The 21,370-nt window shown below is 38.6% G+C and overlaps 1 protein-coding gene across 1 annotated transcript in view; it reads right to left on the reverse strand.

Annotated features, from left to right (window-relative positions):
- Positions 1 to 2,382: 2,382 nt before the first annotated feature.
- yl (Putative vitellogenin receptor yl) overlaps positions 2,383 to 21,370 on the reverse strand; it is a 62,427-nt gene continuing 43,439 nt past the window's right edge. Inside the window, exons 25-34 of the mRNA XM_088237994.1 lie at positions 16,023 to 16,093; positions 14,910 to 15,130; positions 14,089 to 14,253; positions 13,192 to 13,402; positions 10,895 to 11,276; positions 9,918 to 10,493; positions 6,825 to 7,012; positions 5,433 to 5,522; positions 2,843 to 2,933; positions 2,383 to 2,621 (exon numbers count right to left, since the gene is read on the reverse strand). Coding sequence (XP_088094120.1) covers positions 2,505 to 2,621; positions 2,843 to 2,933; positions 5,433 to 5,522; positions 6,825 to 7,012; positions 9,918 to 10,493; positions 10,895 to 11,276; positions 13,192 to 13,402; positions 14,089 to 14,253; positions 14,910 to 15,130; positions 16,023 to 16,093 — 2,112 coding nt within the window. The 3' untranslated portion in view covers positions 2,383 to 2,504. The remainder of the gene's footprint in view (positions 2,622 to 2,842; positions 2,934 to 5,432; positions 5,523 to 6,824; positions 7,013 to 9,917; positions 10,494 to 10,894; positions 11,277 to 13,191; positions 13,403 to 14,088; positions 14,254 to 14,909; positions 15,131 to 16,022; positions 16,094 to 21,370) is intronic.

Here is a 21,370-nt window from a genome sequence, read left to right on the forward strand (position 1 = left end):
TATTAATAATAATTACAAAAATATACATTTAATTATAATTCAATTGATTTCGTTTACATAACACGTATAATATAATCTCATTGTAAATAACAATCTTTAATTCAATCACAAATTCATAGTGTATTTACTACATATATTCTAATTCAGTCTAAAAACATTAAATACTAAAAATAACACATAATTTATCCAGTCCATTAAATTTGATAATTATAGCTAGTGATAATGAAACAATTTTAGTATAAAAATACCTACAATTTAATAAAAATGTCCTTTGATACTAATTCTTAAAAGCAGTCTCATAAAATTGATACAGTACGTTTGTGGATAGTTGCAGTGATTAAAATATTGTCATATTTTTTCTTTTCTTAAAGTACAAATTACTTCTCTTTGTTGTTAGATTGAACATGCAAAGTCACAACTAACTAAAACATTTTAAAACTGCTCATAAATAAATATCAAAAATGTTTTTATTTACAAAGACGATAGGTAGGTAATTAAAAATAAATATATGTGTAAAAATACACGCTGATCATCGGACAAGTCCAAACAACAGTTTACAGTTATGTGAAGTCTGATTCCCCGCTTAAATAATTATAAAAATGCCACCAAACAAAACTAATGCCAAAAAGATGTTTATTACAAGAACATGTAAGGTGGTCAGCACAGAAGTGACGTAAACCTGTGAAACTGAGATAATCGCATTCAAAGTTTAATCGTAAAGCCCCGTGTATAAACTGGTAATGGTGTGAGTAGCGCCATTTATTAATAGATGGGAAAATGTGGGTTCAATTACTTCTAGTTTATTGTTTATTTAGTTTGGCACGGTTATTGACCTTTTCCAATATCAATTTGTATATATTTGTGAGTTATATCACTTCTGCACTAACCACCACATTATTTATGAATTAAACATTTCACCCGTGTACCCAATCATTGGGCATCTGTTGATAAAACAAAGAATTCAGACACAATTCAACTGTTTAGTGTACATTTGAATATTTACTTTAATTTATTTTTTTAATTTGGAAATTCCCGAATAATGAACTGTGTGCATTTATGGAATTTAGGTATTGAAATAAACCCATATTGATTTACTTAGTTAGTTTTTGGTAAGATGATGGAATCGCATATAGAGTAGTTAATTTAAAGAAATTTGTCAAATTATAGAACACTTTCAAACGCAAATTTTGATTTAAAACTTTTTTTCAGATGCATAATAACACTGTCAAAAATACTTTTAAGACGAAACCCATTACAAATAAAAAATGTTTTTAAAAATCCACTTTAATTGAATACTTTTACATGTTGTAGAATTTGAAACTGTGCTTGCTTTCATTGCCGTCAATAATTTATCAGACTCATATTTATATATCTAGATCAAACCTCAATAAATAATTACGTATCTAAGCATTCTTTCATAATACATACGATTATTCGTACATCTTTATCTACAGAAGGCCAATATTAATGTGTGATTACTAAATGAAAAAATCTTTCTTTAATAACATTATTATAATAATTATAACAATTATTGTTAATGTGGACAACTAATAGCGCCATTTTCATAAAAAAAGTACTTTAATGGAGTTTAAAATACAGAGTGAACTTTTAAAAATATAAATGTAAATAAAACAATTTATTTTACACAACAGATTTTTGGTTACATGCATCTCAATGTTTTGCACATTGTTATGTGCGTGCACCTATTGATTTAATTTGGGTTTTCTTCTTTTTACAATAAAAAACATCTGAATAAATACAATTAACACATTCTATTTATATTTTAAACAGATAACATTTTTACTTTAAAAATAATGAGTGAAGTGGTTTAGGTTGAGATTCTCAATAAAAAATGGCACCTCATTCCTGTCAGAAATGTATGAATATAATTCTCTAATTTATATTTAACATGTGATTCGACACTTAAATGGGTCCTAACAAGGAATATTAATTTCCATTATCAATATTGACAGCGCATACCAGATAATAAACATTTATACTTCAAAATGATGATTGAATCAGCGATTCGGGTTGATTTTCTCAACACAAAATGGCGCCTCTTTCCTATTAGAAATGCATGAATATAATTCTATAATTTATACTAAACATGCAATAGTCAAATAGGCCCTAACAAGGGATATTATGTACCGTTGTCAATATTGGCAGCGTATTTAACAGATAATAAATACACATTTGTATTTTAAAGTGACAAATGAATGGTGATTTGGATTTACAAATTACTCAATACAAAATGCGCCTCGTTCCTGTCAAAGAGATAGTAAAAAAAAATATTTGATTCATTTACTATTCTCGAATTTATACCTAACATGCAGTAATTTGACAGTAAAATGGGCCTTCACACATGATAATCTTTTCCCTAATCAAGATTGACTGGCATTTTATTTGTCATAGTTATTATTGAAAAATATGGAACATAAACTTATAGCAACCAGCACTGATACCAATTTAATCATAGAGAATAATCTTTTTAACTGTTTGCATAGTTAGTGAAGCAGTTTAGCTTTTTCTTTATAATCCCCATCGTGAAAATCTCTATCAGATTCTACATCAGAATCAGAATCCATTAAAAGGTTGGGTACTTGGAGTTGTCCACCTGGAATCTAATAACAATACATTATTAATTAATTTGCGTATAATTAAAAATAAAACAGAAGTTGTTGGTAATCAAAATTTTTTCATGCTTTTGTTTTATGCCAGAGAGCAAAATGTACACCTTTCAACTGGCAACCTTTCCTTACACTGTGGCCAATCGAGCAGAAAAGACATAGGATTTTTGTCTATGGATTTTAGCCAGATTAGTGTGTTAACTTTATGGTCTTACTTTTTGTGTCATGTGAACAATTTTAGGATCCAAGTTGTTTGGCCACTCTCCGGGATTCATAGGGTTTTCAAATTCAGCTGGTTCCGTTGGTCTGTAATAATTACAAAGTAATATAATAATAATCAACAAGATGTTTTTTAAATTCATCACTCGTGGCATTATTATTGTTCAAACATGGGCAGAATGGTGAATATTACATGCATAGCTTGTAAGGTGGCCAGTTATACCAGCTCCTAAATAAACCCTGTAAATGCCCAGTCTTCCATATTCCTTTCTCTTAAATGTTGTCCGTCTCTGTTGTAATATGTTTATCAGTGTTATTGTCCCAATAATTTCAGTTAACAACACAACACTAACATTTTGTTTTTTTTTTTAATTTATCTAAAATTGAGATTTTTATGTAAAGTTGAGAGACATTTGTCTAAAATTGAGATATTCATCTAAAATTGAGACATTCATCTAAAATTGAGAGGCATTAATCTAATATTGAGATGCATTAATCTAAAATGGAGAGACATTCAACTATAATTGCGAAACTCAAAAAAAAATCATACAATACTACCTGTATACATTAAAAATTATTCTGTGTCAAAAAATGCCAATTAAGGCGGAAAAATAAAAGTAGAAGTAATAATATTGTGTGTATTACCTGTAAAAGGTTGTTTTCTATCATTTGAGAAATAAAGATAAAGTGAAAGAGTGGAAAATTAAAAAAAATAAAAAAATAATAAAAATCAAAGTTTAAACAATTCAATTGTGTTGTATAGCTGTAAAAGTGTAGTGGTGAACTAGTGTACTTCTTTTTACTATGTCAAGAAGCCTAACTAAAAGAAACATGCCATCCTCACCCCACATTGATGGCCCTTTTAGCGAAATCCAGATTAAGGAAATAACAGACAAAATTTTAACCCAAATGAGCTACACAATTGCTAATGAACTAAAAATAAAAAATAAAGAACTTGCTGAAAAAATAAATGCACTGACGGCATCATTGGAATTTGTTACGGCTAAATATGATGTTTTGTCGAAGTCAAGTAAATCATTGGAAGAAAAATTAGCCTTAGTTTCATTGGAAAATACAAATCTAGTATGTAAAGTTAATGTTTGAAATACAAAAATTAATCGCAGTGAACAACTTTCTAGAAACAACAATATTGAAATTCAAATGGTCTCAGAACATATTGAATTTATTATAAACAAATCATTTAAAATGCTTGGATTCATTCTTAGTAAAAAGTAAACAATTTTAAAATATGAACACAATCCTAACACTGTATAATGCATTACGTAGAAGCACGCTGGAGTATGCGTCACCTATTTGGAGTCCACAATACGATAAATACAAAAACAGCGTAGAGACTTTACAAAATAAGCTTTTAAAAAGACTCCAATACAAATATGGTTACGCTCCAATTATGGCCACGCTTCAGCATAGGCGAAATTTATCAGATTTGATATTTCTATATAACATCATTAACAACAAAATTGACTGTCCTGATTTACTTTCCCTAATAAATTTATATGTACCGTTATGCCGTACAAGGCATATACGCCCCTGTTTCAAATAAGGAAATATAAAACAAATGCTGCCAAGAATTCACCAATTAACCGAGCAATTACTTACTCCACTGAAAATGAGCAACGATTAGATCTCGATATATTTCACGACTCGGTATGGCAGTACAAAAAGAAGTTAAAGGTAGTTTTGTAAAGATTATTCATATTCCAATTTATATACATATTTTTTATTAAAAAACAGATATTTTTTTATAATCATTGATCAATAAGTCCACTTATATTCACTACACACTCTCGCATACACACAATACTCACACACCCATACACATATACACACACCCTAAATATATATATTCACCCTAACTAACATGTACAACAATAATAAAACGGATACACTAAATAAGAGTGCGCATTGTTTTTAATTTATGATATTTTATTGTGACTATTATTGCTATAATTTATTGATATACATTTTTAAAAAAAAACTTATTACTACTACAAGACTTTATTAATAATCTAGTAAAATTATATTCGATTGTATAAATTGCATCCATCTTAAATTAAATTTTATTAAAATTAATCTTATATAAATTCTAATTGCTTTAATAACATATAATTAAAACTAAATTTTGGTCAATATATAATTTTTAATTTTTCTTTTGCGACTATTGGTGTTCACATATAATTGGTGAAAGATGTTTAGTGTTATTATTTTTTATTTTATAAATTTATATTGTGATATCTTTTACTGTTTGTGAACTGAAATTAAAAAAAATAAAATAAATAAAAACTCTAATATTGAGATAAATCCATCTAAAATTGAGATTTCCATTTAAAAAAAAAAAAATTTACACCATGTACGAGGTGTGTTCAGAAAATAACGGGAACGGGCTGCCACAGACAAAGTAAACAATGAATACAGCTGAAAATTTTAGCATACTTCAGGGGCATGTATACCAACATAATAATTTAAAAAATGACAATCGGACTCTCCCAAACCTGCGATTAAATTTTTCCATTATTTCTGAACACACCTCGTGCGTAAAATTTTCTTAAAATTAATTTGTTTTACCTTTTGATGATTGGGAGGTTATTAACAATGTTACCCAAGTTGGCAAATGGTGTTGTTAACCCAGAGAAAGATGGATTTTGGAAATGCACCCTAGAAAATAATAAATAAAAAGACATTATTTTTATTTTGTTGATTGATGAGAATAATCACTTACAATGATATAAATCACCACAAGTTGATTAAAACAGTTCCAATTGATGACAATGATTACTTTTTATCAAAGCATCGACTGTAGATAGGTAAAATTAATCACCATTGATGTAACCACAATTGATGTAAATAATCACTTACATAAATACATTAATACCACTGTCTGGTGAAAATAATCATTGATCTGTGATTTACTGATTATTGTAAACAAACAGTCATTAATATAAATATGTCCATGGTTATGCCGGCTATATCCATCAAAATCACATTTCTCATTTAGGAAATGACTGCAATAGCTGTCAGTTCAAAAGACATTAGAAGTGAAAAGAGGGCTATAGCCTACGTAAAACTGAAGTAATGATATGGTATATAAAAAAAAGCCAGCAACTAAAGTCTCGCAGCATGTCAAATACGAGTGATTCTGAACAAATTTGTGCATCTTCCAAATACAGAATGCGTATTGGGCACTGCTGTAATGGTTCTCACCTGTTCAGAATCCATGTCCGGGACTCTGCCATGTGCGAGTGTCAGCTTGAGGAGGAAGATCTAAATCATGTTTTTTTAGATGTTTGGTTTAATTCCAACCACCCAATCAGAAGTGAAACATTCCAAAAAATAAGAAAGTTTATGTGTCCATATGAGAGGATCTCATGAGAAAAAAATTGCCCGTGAATGTGTTAAATATTAATGGTTTTATGTTTTTATAAATAAAATAAAAATATAAGGAATAATCACAAACTAATACAAATTATCACTAATATGAAAAAATTACATGTCAATAATTGTATGGCTTGGATCTAGAAGGGCTAATGACAGATTCCATTTTTTCCTTCTACCATCTTGTAGATGGTCGATGTCAATAAAAAAACTTGTATATTTAACAGTTTTTTATACACATACACGTGTTTTATTGTTTATTTATTAATATTTGTTATCAAAGCTCATCGTTGTCAACCCTACCAATTTTTCGGTAGATCTACCAATTTTAGGAACAATCTACCAAATTCGATCTTAATGAAATTGGTAACTCTGGATACCTCTCCTCTCATCAATAACACTTGGGTTGATAAAAAATCTACCGAAATCAACCGACCGAAACCATTTATTTTACAGAAATGTATGAAAAATTAAAAGAAAAATAACATTGCACTACATTCCTTAAGTCTCTAGAGTTATGTAATACACAAACTAATTTAAATCTAATATTTTTTGTTAAGTTCACAAAATAAAGTTGAAACTTACTGGAAATTGGTTCCGGAGAAGCCCTTAATATTTCCCTTCTTTTTCCTGATGTAAAAGTACGTTCCGAGCATAATAAATGCTATGGTGAACAGAACTATCACAATAGCTGCATTCTTTCCGGTACTGCTCTTTTTCACGGTAGAATTTGTAGAAAGGGTCTTTACATCGCCAGATTGGGGCCTTTTATCCTTTGATAATAACAATAATTTAATTCTAGTAAAATAATATAAATGTCGACAGTAAAAAGGGTAAGCGACTGATGCGCCACTATAGCCAAAATTGAGTTATATATTTATAAAATACTACCTTTCTCAGAATTTCAAGCTGCGTCGTATGAGCTGACACCCATGGATATCCTAATAGTTTTACATAACACCTACCTTACTTAAGTTGTTTAAAAATTAATCGAAAGCAGAAAGAGTTACGACCATTTTACATTGAAAAAATTTGGACAAACTCGAAATATTGTTGATAAATCCACCTGGTCCATGAAGAAGTATAGAAATTGAAAAAATAACATTTTCAGGCGTTGCCTAGTATGTAGCTGAAATAATTGAATTAGATGAATCTCACCCGAATAAATAAAGGTTTCAGCTCTTTAAATTCACAAACATCAACAGATGAAAGAATTGAAGGAATATAGATGTTCAAATATGGGCAGAATGGTGAATGTTACACAGTGTGTAAAGTGGCCACTTAAACCAGCCATTGACAGGTCATAAGCCCTGTAGATGCCTAGACTTCTATATTACCTTATCTTAAATGTTTTTCATCTCTCTTGTAATATATTAATTTAAACAGCTCCCCAGGGAGTTGAATCCAGTCCTTGTCTCCAAAAATTTGTTTATGATTTATTTAGTCATATTTACACACTGTTTTAAGATATTATATATTTTTTGGACATGTTGTTTTTAGCTGTTATTATTATTTGTTATAGGCAGGCAGCCATTGCTGATGCGCCCATATCTCATGTACTGCCTTTTGTCTGCGTTTTTCTTCCTTCAAAAAAGCATCCAAACGGTTTTTGAACCGGTTGACCAAAATGGAATGGACAACTAGACTTGGTAATTTATTCCAGTCTGAAACTACCCTGCTAAAAAATTAGTTTTTCTTGGGAATGAGGTGGAATTGGGACGATACAACTTCCAGTTAAGACCCCGTAAATTTGTGTTGGGATTTGATTGATACATCTCATGCAGGGGACAGTCATAGTAATTATTGAGTATCTTATAAGCCTCAATCAAGTCCCCTCTTTTCCGTCGTTCTTCCAATGATGTAAGTCATAGTGCTTTTAATCTACTGTGATAAGGCATCCTTTTGAGTAATTTGGGGATTTATGTAGCACATCTTTGGACTTTTTCCAATAGCTCGATATCTTTAGTAAAGTAGGGACTCCATACTTCATATCCATATTCCAATAAAGGTTTTAAATAGGTCTTGTATATTTTAAGAAATATCTCAGGAGTAATATTTTGGGATGCCTTTTAATCAAATAAATTATTGAATTGGCTTTCTTCACAATAGACGTGATGCGAGTTTCCCATTTTAAATCCATTGATATGATTATACCGAGATCTTTTTATGCTTTACGGGTTTGAGTTGGACACCACCCAAAAGATAAGTTCACATAGGGTTGTTTTTGCCTATGTGAAGAATGGTACATTTTTAACCAGTTTTTAATCCATTTATTGATGTGGTCCAAATCCTGGAGTAGTTGACCCAGAAGGGGGGTTTGCAAAGGTCGAATGAATAAATAAATTAATATCTCAATAATTTATTACAAAAATGTAATCAAGTTTAGTTTTGTGCTTCAGATGAGAGTCAAAGAACAGTGATATAATTGAACGTAGTTGTGCAGAAAGCAGCCAGTCCACAATTTCGGAAAAATGAGATATTGATGTTATCGGGTGCAGTAAGGTCGATTCTATGTTTTGCTAAAAATAGCCAGACCGCTTTCATATAAAAAAAACTGTATAAATCACCTCCGGAAAAAGGTGTCCGATCACAAAAATGGCATTTCTTAATTTGCAGAAAACACCCACAAATCTAGAAAAATCTTATGGTACTTTGAAAATCTTTTAAACCGGTCAAATACACAATAATATTCTTGTTTGTAATATATAAAAAAACTTATGTGTTCATTGTTTATCGTTTACTAAAGTCAAAAACATTCAAACTATTGTGTAGATTTTATAGTTCACTTTTTTCACAAAATGGCTATTATCTCATTTTCATTTTTCTATGGCTGGCTGCTTTCTGTATAACTACGTTCAATTATGCATGCACTAATTGTCTCCATGCATATTTCGTTTAGTACAAGCTTTTACCAAAAATTTATATAAAAAATACTAGATCTGGTAAAACTGTGGGTGAGCGAGATAGACAATGCTTCATAGTGATATTCATGTGTTAGAGGGAGAAGGCAATATACATAATCCATGCAGTGCCGGCGCATGCGTAAATATGTAGTTTGCCTGTGACATCACTTTGAACACGCGTATTTATGTGATTAAGTTACGTACAATGTGCGTTCAATGTAAGCGGATATAAAACAGTATGCAAACAAAAATAATGGCGGATTTAGCATTTCGATCTGCCTCCGGTTCACGGGCTATCATTGCATATATTATTGTTCGTATACAACACCATATTAGACTTATTATATCATAATATATGTACCTTAAAGGATCAACCACAGGAGTAACATTTAACAAAATGTTCAGGAAATAAGATTTCATAAATGATTGTGCATTTTCCAAAACATGACGCCAAATTGAAAGTTCTTATTTTGATAATAAAAGTACATATTAAAATAGCATATCTGGGTTAACTGATATTTTTTAAATTAAAAAAAATAGACTTTAGATTTTTATTTAAGTTTGAAAAAACATTTTTTGATGCAAGTAGACTTTGGTGTTATATTTACATATAAAATAGTTGATTGCAATAATTTCTAGATTTTTAACTTCAAAACGGATAAAAGTAAACTCCCATGTTTTATCCTCAAAGGTACAGATATTTTTAAACTTAATATTTATATTCCAAGTTTGCAAAATGTCAGGAGTCGCCTGTGATAAAAAGGTATATACTCACTAGCTCTGTTGGTTTACACGTCACACCTTTAGCTATGACACTTCCATTAGGGCACAAGCATTTAGGACCGAGTTGCGCCATGACGCATATATTGCTGCATCCATAATTCTCACATTCGTCTGTTGCGTTCTTTTGCTTGTTACTCTGATCCAACCTGAACAATTGCAGTGCGTACGAATGTACGTTAAATGGCAAACAACTTTTTGTAGGGAAGATTGTACACTTTGTCATCTTTTTACTTCCATCCGACATAAAATAGACAGAGTCCTCAAAAATATCCAGCTGTAAGGGTTTGATGATGTACGTATAATCTTTTAAAATTATTTGTCTATCGGTAGCTTCGTAGTTTATGGTTTCTATCTTGTTGTTCTCTTTGTCTGAGAAGTACAGTAGTTTCTTCTCGTAGTCTATGGCCAATCCAACGCAGTGTGAGAGGTCTGAGTCGACCATTTCCATTACATGGGAGCCATCTAAGAAAGCTTTGTATATCGTGGACTTAGATTTGTCAAATCTACTCCATTTTGTCACGGTGTAGAACATTACGTGGTTGATTGGGTCCACTTTTAGAGCAGTAATCTATAAGAACATTTATTAAATCAAATTAACATCATATGTTCATTTTGTCAAATTCTCAAACGTGATGGGTTAAAGTAGTGCAGACTATAATTGTCAAATAAATAAATATGTATGCAAAGACAGAGTGATATAGCAATCTATCCTCTCTGCCTACCCTTATGGGAAACGGCGGGATGGTTTGTTTGTGGTGTAGTGGTCAAGACGCTTGACTCACAAAGGTGAGAACACAAAAATCAAAATGAATTGTTCTCAAGCCTGGGTGTTCTGTGATGTAATTCACCACTGTAATTAGGCCTACTGGCCTGTAGTGGTGCAAAAATAAATGAAAATGAAGTGAAAATGAAGTGAAGTGAAGTAGACTTTGTAAAAGTAAATATAAATTTCAATGTGGAATAACTTACAGAATCATGATACGTCAGCAAAGTGGAGCATTTTTTATTGTCCACATGACACACAACAATGCTCTTCACATCAGCATTATCGACGTAATATACATTCTTTGTCACCCAGTCCAGCGAAAGGAGGGTCGGCATACCGAGACCGGTGACCAAGCTTTCCTTCCTCTTCTCCAAGTCTACGTGGTGGATGTGCCCTAGGCTTTCTACAGAGTAGAAGAGCCACTTCTTGGCTGAGAGTAAATCTAATCCCGAGACCACCGGAGAGTTCTCTTGGTGGAGAGGTCGGACTGTCAAGTTGTGGGAGTATATCCGTCTTATATCGCCACCGGCGACAAATACTATGGACATTGGTTCGCCAATCGCCTTGCATGACTTTTTGTCCGCTCTGAAATTGCAAAAAAATATATAAAGAAAATTTTAAAATTAAAGGCGACAGGTAGGTGGTAATACGACGGAAATTTGACGTCAATTAAAGCAAAACAATGATATTCCTCTGCCTGTGACAGCTACAATACCAACTTAAGAGACAAAAAGGGTTGCCATAGAAAAAGGACGGTTCTAAAAAACTGATAGGATCTAGGTAACCGCTGGCTGGAAAGGAGATGCTATCTCACATAAACATATTCTGGATAAGGTAAGACAATATGGAAATATCACGTTTTTTAAAACATTTTTAAAGTAATAAAGGTCTATGAAATACCATTACTTTAAATTAAAAAAAATAAAATCATTGGCAACTGATGATAAATAGGGCACTGCATTCCAATCGCCGTGTATTTTGATCAAAGCGAAGGAAATAAGAGAATTCAAACTAATTTAATTTACAACAATAACATTACAAATAACAAAATATTTAAGGTGTTATTATTGGGAGAAAATATCAAATCAGAAGCCCCTGAGAAATGGTTCGACATTATTAAAGTATAGTACTCTCCAATAGCAAGAGTATTTGCATCTTAAACATGGTTTTACTGATGTGAAAGATGTCGATCTCGAAAGTGATAATGCTCAGCTGCTGGACTGCTCTTCTAATCGGCATAACCAGAGGCAGGTTGGTTCTGGAAGCTGGGAGGTTAATCAGTCTGTGCTGACGCTGTCGGAGATAACCATCGGGAACATAAAAATTTATACTCACTAAAATGGCTGAGTTCTCAATAAAACCTCTTATTAGTCTGAAAAAATGGGACAGTGTGAACCCATCCCTTTGAAGTTGCAAACTTTTGATCCCAAGCATGCCCAAGAGGAATGCAGTGAGATAGAGTCCGAACCAATGAGTTGTACAGAAATGTTTTAAAAACCGTGCCAGTTTTGAGAATAAAACCCAATATCTTTAGTGCGAGGTCACGTGTTCTCTCGGTGTGAGCATGAAAAGTCAATCTGCTTTCATAGAGAACCCCAAGATCCTTAATTGTCAAAACACGCACGAGTTGGTGGTCATCCATTGTGTATCTGTGATATACAGTACGCAATTCTCTATTAAAAATTAAAATTACGAATTTTGAAATACGTTTTGTTGATAGTACTCCAGTCTAGGATATCGTTTATATCAGACTGTGGGCACAAACAGTTGACTGGGTTTTCTGTATCAAGGAACAATTTCAAGTCATCGGCAAATAAAAGGAATCGCGAGAAGTTGATGACCTTTACGATATCATTTACGAAGATGGTTAAGAGGAGTGGACCAAGGTTTGACTCTTGTGGTACTCCGTAGTAAACTGACAATGGTTCCGATTGAAATATTCTGTATTAAGTAAACTGTTTTCTCTTTTCTAGGTAGCTTATGAAAAACATCAAGATTGAAAGAGTTTAATTTATGTTAAGAGTTCTGTAGAAAAATAATTTTTCTTGAAACTAATTGAGGAAGAGCGTTTAGAGCGGCAATGTTTAATAGCCTAAATTAATGTGTAAGTGAATGCTGGTGAACCGAGTTAACACATCAGTTTTGTTCATGTATGTATATGGTGTAATGATCAGCGCATTTGCCTACAATGCAAGAGGTCTCAGGTTTAATTCCCGAAATGGTTGACATGAAATATTTATTTCAAAGGGTGTTTTTATACTAGAATATTTCATAGTCCTGGACTGAAACGTATGACTGATCATCTTACCATCGTGTAACAAAAATGATCAAGATACGCTGCATTTTATGCACCAATGCTCTATGCACCATTAGGGGTGGAAAGAGATTGATGATGACAATGTACGTATATTTTATTTGAAAATGCATACATAAACAAAGGCTAATTAAGTTTTGAATGAGCCGTAGATGAATAAACATTAAAAGGTATTAAAATGTTTGCCTGAGGTGGTAGCCCGGGAAGCAGGAACAGTGCGGCAAGCGGTGAGAGGCGGTGCAGAGGTGTGAGCAGGGGGCACCCTGGCAGGGGGGAGGGGGCTCCTTACAAGTGCGCCCGTCTTCAGCCAACACTCGACCGTCCCTACACCCACAGATGGCCCCACGGGGACTCTTGATGCAGTCTTCCTCGCAAAAGTTATTTTTGCAGGAATCATCTGAATGAAATAAAACGATTCTTATTCAGTTTCAGTTGGTACAGAATGAAGAAAGAATGAAAGAGAGGGACTGAAAGCCCTCAGAGTCGCAGTCACAAGCTCTGCATGTTTTTTAAAAGTCTCGATAATGAAGCCCTGATACTCACCTTACCACGGCATGTCAACAAATGAAACATCGTTCACCCAACCTAACAGGACCAGCCACTTCCCTTAACTTGGTCAAGTGATTGAACAAGTTCAAACCTGCAACGGTTTAGTTACAACAGACCGCTGACCAGTGCAAAATGCTGTTTAGTAGTCAAATGCTGAACGATGCTCCAATACACAAGGCACTAGAGTCAATGGCTGCTATTCACGAAGCTGGGTTTGAATTGCTTGAACACTCCCCATATTCACCTGATCTTGCCCCAGTGATTACCAGATATTCAAACTCAAGGAACATTTGCGTAGAATGAAATTTTTGGATGATAATGAGGTTATGTTCTGTATAGACGAGTGGTTGGCAGGGGTGGGACAAATGTTCTACCAGGAAGCCATATAAATGTTGGAGCATCTCTGGAAGAAGTGCATGCAAGTCCAGGAATACTACATCGAAAAAAAAGGTACAAAATTGTTTTCTCATCCACTTTGAAATAGGTCAGAGATAGAGCATATCAATCACCCCTCGTAATATAATGTAGTCTTACCACATAAGCCTTGTTCATCGCTTCCATCGAAGCAGTTGTGATTGCCATCACAAAGCTGGGAGTACTCGATACACTGGCCGAAGTTGCACATATAACTTCCATCACATTTCTTTTTATTCAAACCCAAGAAAACTTTATCGATAAAGCTCGGTTTATTTGGATTTCCTGAAATCATATAAATTTAAAAAAAATTGATTTGTTATTTTCATTTAAAATATTAAATTCAATATTTGACTGTTCCGAACTGTTTAAACTAATTAACTTGCGAGTACCCTGCCGGATTACTCAATTTAATAAACTCTTCTATATAAATGTATCTACAACTAACTACAGTGCACACTCGCCTATGAGGAGAATTCATGTGTTTGCAAATGAACACGCAAATGATATAGATATATTTAATACAACACTTCTCCAAATTTAAATACGTAAATAATACTATGTTGTTTTATATTGTATACCTTTTATTAACTTATATCTGTAATCTTAATTAGTATCTTTCTACATTCGTCTAATTTTAAGATTCTTTTAATATGACCATTGGGAAAAAATGAACTTCTGTTCTCTCTACTGGAATATACGAGTATGTATGTATGTATGTTATATATAAAAGATTAGTTTTAGTATATTATTATTTTCTTATTCTTATTACTTCATTTAAATTTTTTGCTACTTTGTGTAAAATATATGTCTGTTCTTTTTATATAAATATATGTAAAACATGTAAAAGCCTACAAGGCGTTTAAATAAATAAATAAAACATGTTATGTTAAGAAAACATTATTTATCAACGAAAATTCCGCTTTGAAATCTCATAATACCTTTCATCTTATCACACATGGTTTTGTCCTCGTCAGAGCCGTCCATGCAATCGATGCTTCCATCGCAGCGCCAAGTCTTCAGGATACACAGGTAGTTCTTGTGGGGGTCAATGGGGCCAGTGAGGCCTCCCAGGCCAGAGCCACACAGCCACTCGTGGTTGCGACAAGGGGAACACTCGGCCTCGTCATCGCCGGAGGGACATTCTTTAAATCCATTGCACCTATCCAATAAAATATTTTGATAAGTACTAACTTGAAAAGAGTTATTAGACAGTTCGAAAAGTCATTCACATATGAATATTACAAAATAAATTAGGTATCTTTCATCAAATCATTATATATCCTTATAACCCTTAACCTCTGTTCATTTATGTTATATTTATTTTTTATTCTTTTTGTCTCCTGGTTCCTCTTCCAGTCGCCTTCCAAACTCATAACCTGATCCCACATTCCTCTTTATTTAATGTGTATAGCTAAATCTAATAGTTTTATTATTGTTTAAGTCTATATATGCAAACTTTATCTGCAAACTAAAAAACTGCTGTTATTTGAAATTAACTTTTATTTTCATAGGGTCCCAATTTTGTATTCTGGGGGTCTACCTAACAATCTCTTGTCTCGCCTCGCGACCCGCCCGCTGTAATTTTTTTCTTTTCACTCTTTCTGCAATATCGGTCACCTTTGTACGGTGTCTTATCTCCGCATTCCTTATTCGGTCTCTTAAGGAGACGCCCAACATTTGTCTAAGACCGCCGAGTGCACTTAATTTTGTGGAGACTTCTGGCAGTGAGTGACATCGTTTCGAGATCGTATGTTGTCACCGGCAGAACACAAGAGTCGTAGCCTTTGGCCTTCAGATTGTTCGAGATTTTCTTATTTTTGAAAACGTGTTTCAGATTTCCAAAAGCAGCCCAACTTAACCCGATTCGTCTAGGCAGTTTGATTAAGTTTTCCTTTTGGCTAGGTTAGATTAGGTTAGGTTAAGTTAGGTTAGATCAGTTTACAATACCAGGTGTCATCAACACTTCTTGCTGCACAAAATGTTACCGCGAGGTGCTTATAACACAATTGACTGAACAAATAAAAAAAAAACAACAAACATAAAGTACTTACTTAGCAGACAAGGGCAAGCAGATTGTGGAATTGGAGTCGCAAGAATACTCTGTGTCTTTACATTCCGAGGACTGAAATAAATAATTTATATTTAAACAACGTCAAGAATATAACATATAATGCCAAAATAGCAAGTTGCACATGTTTGATCCTTTCCCAACTTTTGTGAGTAACCTTTCAAAATAACAATATTCTAAGTTCATGTAAGAAACTTGTTTTGTACAAGAAATGTTTTAAAAAAAAAAACTTTTTTACTACTAAGCCATGTTTCGCCAAAAATCCAACGAAAAATATAGTAATGAGAAAATGTATACCAGCCCAAGTAAAACTCCAAATAACAAAAGCATTTTTAGTGACGGGTATGAGCTTTAAATGGCTGCAAAATACATTTAGAGTGTCGAAAAATGCTATGTCACTTCTTGTACCTAAAGTTTGTGACGCTAGCTACGAAACATTAAAAGACAAAAAAAAGGTATGTTCATGTTTGTTTTCATTTTAATTACATAGTTTACTAAATAAAATTACGCGTTATTTATTTTTTAATGTTTAATACGATAAAACCTATAAGAAAATCTGATAAAAAAAAAGTAAATCATTATCACTAGATCATTATCTCATAGTGATTTTTACAGCATTGCCATAGAAACAGGACGGTATTAAGAGGCGGGTAGGAACTAGGTAACGCTGGCCGGAAAGGAGATGCTATCTCACATACACATATTCTGGATAAGAGAGGCAACATAATATGAGTTTTAATGGTAGTGTTCCGGACGCGTAAAATCGAATAAATTAAAATAATACATTAATTAGAAAGGATCCCCGGTAAATGTATGGAACTGATGGCTGGGCTCTCAATAAAGATAAAATGGTCACTTTCGAGCCTGGCCTCAGTATTACCGGGGAAAAATAGCTAGGTTAAAATGAATAAAATGTACAAAAATATATTATGTAAATGTCATGTTGCGCGCGTCGCGGCTGCCGACGAAATGGCCCGTACGGGCATTGAGCGCCCGTATTTACGCCACCTGCGGCCGGCGGCATGTAGCGAGTGGCGGGGAAAGATTACCCCCACCACTCCGAGGCAGCCGGCGCGGGTGGGATGGCCGACTCACGGAGCCCGACGCGCACCGCTTTATAAGGCGGTCAATTGGAGATATTAAATCAGTTGAGTTCCTAACTCTGAACAGTTCACACGTGTTTTATTCCGTTCTCCGTCCTGTTCGCCTTCCTGCACTTCGCTCTTCGCTCCGCTCTGCCTGCTGACTGCCTTCGCCTCTCTGCACCACTTGGACCGGGTGGAAAGTCCTTTTCAGGGCTATTGAGGTTGACTTGCGGTCGGCGCAGCTGTGCTCCTACCTTCCGACTTTGTCTTTGGCTCTGTCTGGGAGGGCGGCTTCCCACTTACGCCGGGAAGCTTGACTGCGGCAGACGCGGGTGACGAACCGGCGAAACTTTCATCGTGGTAACGCGTACGTTACATTTGGTCCTTCGAGCCGGATCGTCGCCAGTGGTCTCCAGTCTACAACACACCTACAGCATGCCGGTCAACAGATCGCCTGTGTCGACGCGTTCGGGAACGCGTCGAGACGCCGGCACGGAGCACGAAGAGGAGCTACAGGAGCCCCAACCGGGGTCTGTACGAGCACATCAGGAGGAGCCCCAGCCAGGGCCTTCACACGACTGCCAGGAGGAGCCTCATCAAGGACTTCTGGAGGAACAAAAGGACTCGGACGAGGGATCCGCACCCTCGGAGCGGTCCATCTCATCGGCGACATTTCGCCGACAGATGGAGGAACGCGAGGCGCATCACGAGAGGCAGGTGAGCAGCCTCAACGAGATCATCGCCGCGCTGAAGGCCGCCAACGCGAGAGAGGACGCCAGACGAGACATGGCAACCCCCCTCACGCCCACCATCGAGAGGGACCTCACATCGCACGGGACGTCGGAACCGGCTCACAAGCCGCTGCCGCTGAAGTCAGACGCGTCTAGGACCGACGCAGCCCTCAGTACGAGGGAGGCTGCCGCCGCACGCCACGCCGCACGCTACGCCGCTGATCCGGAGGATACCGGAGCGGCGTACATCCAGCAGCCGAGCCACTACGACAGCAGCCGGGCGAGAGACGGGGCCGCTTGGAAGCGCCCTGTCACCGACGCGGAAGCAGCCTTCAGCACAAGGGAGGCCGCCGCCGCACGCCACACCACACGCTACGCCGCTGATCCGGAGGACACCGGAGCGGCGTACATCCATCCACCGAGCCACTACGACAGCGGCCGGGTGAGAGACGGGGCCGCATGGAAGCGCCCTGTCGCCGACACGGAAGCAGCCTTCAGAGCAAGGGAGGCCGCCACCGCACGCTACGCCGCTGATCCGGAGGACACCGGAGCGGCGTACACACTTCCGCCGAGCCACTACGACAGCGGCCGGGTGAGAGACGGGGTGCCACGGAGGCACCCGGTCGCAGAGACGGACTCCAGGACAAGGGAGGCCGCCACCGCACGCTACGCCGCTGATCCGGAGGACACCGGAGCGGCGTACACACTTCCGCCGAGCCACTACGACAGCGGCCGGGTGAGAGACGGGGTGCCACGGAGGCACCCGGTCGCAGAGACGGACTCCAGGACGAAGGAGGCCGCCAACACACGCTACGCCGCTGATCCGGAGGACACCGGAGTGGCGTACACATTTCCGCCGAGCCACTACGACAGCGGCCGGGTGAGAGACGGGGTGCCACGGAGGCACCCGGTCGCAGAGACGGACTCCAGGATGAAGGAGCCCGCCAACACACGCTACGCCGCTGAGCCGGCCTACGCCGGAGCGACAAACGCACATTTACAAGGCCGCTACAATGAGCGGCATCGGGACAATGAGGCGCCACCTGCACACAGCCGAAGGGAGGACGCCGACGTACGCTACGCCGCCGGGCCAGGCGAGCCCGTAGCGGCACGTACTATACCACTGGGGGGCTACGAGTTTCGTGACCCGGTGAGCGCGTGGGTACAAGAGGGGCTACCCACGGAATACATGCCGCCGGGTGCCACCGGCGAGCCTGTGACAAAATACAGACAGCCGCCGGAGTGGCACACGTTCATGGCGAGGCAAACCGGCGCTAGGGATCTACCGCAATTCTCCGGCGACCCGCTAGAATGGCGAATATTTAAGGCGCAATTTGATCAATCGACACAGATGTGCTCCCTTACAAACGCGGAGAACATTCTCCGTCTGCAACGAGCCCTCACAGGACGGGCCAAGGCCACAGTGTCGTCTTTGCTGGTAGATCCCCGAAATGTGCCGGACATTGTGAAGATGTTAGAGGCCGCCTTTGGACACCCGGAGATCGTCGTGGACAGAGTACTGGAGCGGGTAAGAAAACTCCCTAAACTGGCCGACAACGCATCCCTGGAGGCCCTGACGGACTACGCGGTCGCGATAAGAAACGTCGTATCGACCGTAGAGGGCCTCGATGGAAGCCACCTCTCCTCCCCGAAGCTTCTGTCCGAGATGACTCAGAAGCTGCCACGAGTCGAGAGGATGATGTGGATTATGTCACGAGCGGATACCGTGAGGAAAGCTACCCCCAGGGATCTGGCACTGTGGCTAGCGAGACTGACCGGTGCAATACCGAATGCGGGTTGCATCGGGATCAGCACGGAACCCGCCCGAGTGGAGAAAAGGCGTACCCAAGAAAGGCACGTGTTTCTCACTCAGGACAAAAAATGCCTGTTCTGCGACATGAGTGGACACGCATTCGGACAATGCCGGAAGTTTCTCCGGAAAACGGTAGAGGAGAGGTGGACAATTGTGCGTGCCAAGTTCGTGTGCTACGGATGCCTGGAACCGGGACACAAAACGACCACCTGTGAAGCGGCGAAGTGCGACGAGTGCCACGGGCGGCATCATCGGTCGCTACACCGCGAGAGAGTGGACAGTACGCCGAACGAGCAAGTCTTATTGACAAGGCGAACGGAAGTCCCAGTGACCTTCAAGGTAGTGCCAGTAACCTTGAAGGGCCCGCGTGGGTCAATGGAGATCCACGCACTACTAGACGAGGGTTCATCGGTAACTCTCCTCGAGGAGGATGTCGCCCGTGCAGTGGGCGCCACCGGGGCCTGCGAGGAGTTGAGACTCATCGGTGCCAGTGGGAACACGGACACGCTACAATCACAGCGTGTATCCGTAATCCTCGTTAAAGGAAACAAAGAATTTGGTGTCCAGGCACAGACGGTGCGGGTCATGGATCTGCCGCACCGCAACCGAAAGAGCACCAAGACACACGGGCCAGGCATCAAGCCGAAGATGTTAATCGGTCTTGATTACGCCACCCTAATGGTATCTACAGGCCCGCCAGTCCTACAAGAGGACGGGCGGCTAACCATCGAGACGGCCCTAGGAGCCGTCACCTACGGCGGGGCTGTGCACCCCGCCTTTGAATTACCCCCAGACGGCCAGGGTGAAAGGGACTTAGCGGAACTGGTAAAGAAGAGCTTCGCCGTTGACTCGCTAGGTGTAACCACCCTGGAACGTTGCCGCGCCGCAGATGTGCGAGCGGCGGAGCTCATGAGCAGCTCAACCACACAACTACCATCCGGACGATGGGAGACCGGTTTACTGTGGGCGAAAGACGGAGATTCTTTGCCCTGCAACCGGCAAGCAGCCATGAAGCGGCTGCACTCCCTGGAAAATAAACTACGGAAGGATCCGATACTGGCGATCGCATATCGCGCCAAGATGGCGGACTACATTGACAAGGGATACGCCGTCAAACTAAGCCGCGAGGAGGTAGACGCCCACCATTCGCGCAAATGGTACCTGCCCCACTTCGCGGTGACAAACCCCAACAAGCCTGGCAAGATAAGGGTCGTGTTCGACGCCGCCGCCCAGTTCCAGAGGACGGCGTTGAACGACCATCTACTGACGGGACCTGACCTGCTTTCATCCCTCCTCGGAAACGTGATCCGCTTCAGAGAGGGACGAGTAGCCATCGCGGCCGACATACGGGAGATGTTCCTGCGGATAAGAATCCGGGAAGCCGACCAGCAATCGCAGCGGTTCCTATGGCGGACGCAGGACGGGCAGGAGCCCGACACGTTTGTCTTCGCGTCCATGATGTTTGGAGCGAAGTGCTCACCCAGCAGCGCGCAATTCGTGCGAAACACAGTCGCACGAGCACACGCGAAAGAATTTCCCGCCGCAGCAGAGGCGATCGAGCACAATATGTACATGGATGACTACCTAGACGCCACAGACAGCGAAGAAACAGCTGCAAGCCTGGTACGCGATGTTACCCTCGTACTCGGCAATGGCGGGTTCCGGCTCACCGGGTGGGCTTCAAACAAACCAGATGTCCTGG

This window comes from Micrasema longulum, unplaced genomic scaffold, assembly GCF_059751315.1.
Source record: "Micrasema longulum isolate JH-2025_06_02 unplaced genomic scaffold, ASM5975131v1 h1tg001806l, whole genome shotgun sequence".
Classification (NCBI taxonomy): Eukaryota; Metazoa; Arthropoda; class Insecta; order Trichoptera; family Brachycentridae; genus Micrasema; species Micrasema longulum.